Source organism: Mus pahari, chromosome 14 (genome assembly GCF_900095145.1).
Source record: "Mus pahari chromosome 14, PAHARI_EIJ_v1.1, whole genome shotgun sequence".
Classification (NCBI taxonomy): domain Eukaryota; kingdom Metazoa; phylum Chordata; class Mammalia; order Rodentia; family Muridae; genus Mus; species Mus pahari.
This window is the reverse complement of record NC_034603.1, coordinates 67,228,299-67,230,896: the sequence shown is the minus strand read 5'-3', so window position 1 is coordinate 67,230,896 and position 2,598 is coordinate 67,228,299. Positions and strand designations below refer to the sequence as shown.

The window sequence follows — 2,598 nt, the reverse complement described above, 5'->3', positions numbered from 1 at the left end:
CAAGACCTAAAAATGTCAACACCAAAAGATCCAACCAACAAATGGGTAAACTATACAAACATGATTTCAAAGAGAAAAATCATAGAGGAGCATTAAAAACATAGATGATGGCTGAATATTTTAAACCATCAGGGGAATGTAAATCATACTATATTGAAATTCCACCATATCTATCATCGTGTAAACAGACAAAAAAACGGTAGGATGGATGCAAAGGAGTGGGACCCTTATACCCTGCCAGTGTGAGTGTAAACCGATCCCAATGGAAATCAGTTCAGTTTTCTCAAAAGCTAGTAGAGCTTCCAGATGATCTAACTATGCTATTCCTGGATGTGCAGAGAAGGGCACTGAAGGCCACACACATTCAAGATGCCAGCATACCCAGGGTTATGGGGAGCTACTTACTATAGTCAAGTCCTAAAATAAGCCCAGTGTGTATGAGCAGATGCACACAATGGAGAATCAGTCACCCAGCAGGAACAATAAAATCCTGCCATTTGTAGAAATAAAAGCATAGCACCCCATGTTATACAAAATAAATGAGCCTCAGGAAGAGAGTCATGGGATGTTGTCTCGTATGTATGAAATTTACCCCCAAAGGACTGAAAAAGTAGGAAAACTGAGCTGGAAAAGGATTAGGATCATTAGGAGGGCAGAGATGGGATGGTTGTCAGGGAGGGTGAGCCAGCATACCTGAGACAGGATCACTTTCCACACATATGAAAGACCCACTATGCTGTTAAATCATTAAATACTAAGTGGAAACATTCTGGCTGTTTTTTTTTTTTTTAATTCAACAGAAAGACTGAAGATGGTTAGTGTAACACAACTGTACAAATATTGGACTACATCTACAGGTTCATGAGGTAGACCAAGGCAGTAAGCAGCAGTCCTGAGATTAGGCCCCCACACTGTACAGTCATTGTGTTGTCTCGGTATGAGTGCTGGGTGACACACAGATAGAGATGAGGGATCCTTGAGTTGCTTCAGCCTCAAGGCTGTCTCAGGCATGGTGGAGGGCAGTGGTGGACCTGAAGAAGTAACTTGGGTATTTCAATGTGAAAGATCATACCAGGCAAAGAGAAAGCCATTGGGGCAACAGAGTGAACAGAACAGCCTAGGAGAGAAATAGCTCCCATGACACCCATGGACTCAGGACAGTCACCGTGACACCCTTCTTCTTGAGAGGAAGTGTGGGATAGCACGTCATCACAACTATATTTCACTGCTTGAGCTCTGTGCTCAGTGGCTTCACTATCCTTCCTACAGACCACTCTTACACTAGAGGTGGCCAGGGAGATGTGTGTGGTTGCCACATGAGATCTTACTATGTAGGAAGATAAATACAGAGGGAACAGAGCAGACAAACCTGAAGCCATCTGCTGTGCTTCTTAGCATTGTTAGAGATGAGCAAGATAAGTAGATAAGTAGAAGATAAGTAGAAGACATACATATTCTTGTATGCTTTTAAAACTATGATTTATTTAAGATATGAGGGGAGTAGGGTTTTGAAAATGGGAAAGGATACAAAGTTTGGGGATGAGATCTGTTTACAGAGTTCACACAAGAAAAATCCATCTTGTGTTCATTGACAATGACACAGGGACAATGTAGTTAGAAGGTTAAAAATCAATATGTTAAGAGAGAGGCTTTGACTGGCCTCCCGAGCTTGCATTCACACATGGTCTACATCAGGAATGCTGGGTGGGTGATGAAGAACAGGACACTGTGGGTGATAGTGCTCAGCAGCAAGAACCACTAGAGCATGCTGGGCGGCAACAGGTGGTCCTGCAGCAGGTGGTCTGGCAACAGTTAGGGCGGCAGCAGCTGGAGATGCAGCACTGGGGTCTGCAGCAGCTGGACACACAGCAGCTGGGCCTGCAGCAGCTAGGGCGGCAGCAGCTGGAAATGCAGCAGGTGGGGCGGCAGCAGCTAGATCCACAACAGCTGGAACTACCACAGCAGGGGCGACAGCAGCTGGGGCGGCAGCAGGTGGGCTGGCAGCACACAGACTGGCAGCACTGGGGCCTGCAGCAGCTGGACACACAGCAGCTGGGGCGGCAGCAGGAAGGCCTACAGCAGCTAGAAATGCAGCAAGAAGGCCTGCAGCAGCTGGACACACAGCAGCTGGGGCGGCAGCACTGGGGTCTACAGCAGCTAGAAATGCAGCAGCTGGGGCGACAGCAAGTGGGCTGGCAGCACAGAGACTGGCAGCACTGGGGTCCGCAGCAGCTGGACACACAGCAGCTGGGCCTGCAGCAGCTGGATACACAGCAGCTGGGGCGGCAGCAGGTGGTCCTACAGCAGGTGGTCTGGCAGCAGCTGGGCTGGCAGCAGCCTTGGCCACAGCCCTCCTCAGAGCAGACAGAGCCACAACAGGAGCTGACCATGGTGTTGGAGTTGGAGGTTCTTGGTAGGTTTACAAGAAGGTGGGTTGGAAGGTTTGGAAATGAGAGTCTCCCTGCCCACATCCTCTTTTATACCCTGCTGAGGGGCTGCTGTTCTCACATGCAGCATTCTTTCCTTGTTATTGTTTGTGTTAATAAACATGTGGTTATCAAATTAGGCAAGTTTCATTTCCTGGCTAAATTATCAAGG

General features: G+C 47.8%; 1 protein-coding gene across 5 annotated transcripts; it reads right to left on the bottom strand.

Annotated features, from left to right (window-relative positions):
- Positions 1–1,742: 1,742 nt before the first annotated feature.
- On the bottom strand, positions 1,743–2,390 carry LOC110332114 (keratin-associated protein 4-2-like). Of its 5 annotated transcripts, none has more exons than XM_021213120.1 (3): positions 2,104–2,390; positions 1,889–2,028; positions 1,743–1,768 (listed from the first exon to the last, which is right to left on the bottom strand). In XM_021213120.1, exons 1-3 carry the CDS (start codon positions 2,388–2,390, stop codon positions 1,743–1,745), a joined length of 453 nt encoding a protein of 150 aa, XP_021068779.1. The 5 variants fall into 5 exon arrangements, with proteins under 5 accessions (XP_021068779.1, XP_021068778.1, XP_021068777.1 ...); XM_021213119.1 differs by having other exon boundaries at positions 1,743–1,876; positions 1,952–2,028; XM_021213118.1 differs by having other exon boundaries at positions 1,743–2,028.
- Between the last annotated feature and the right edge of the window lie 208 nt (positions 2,391–2,598).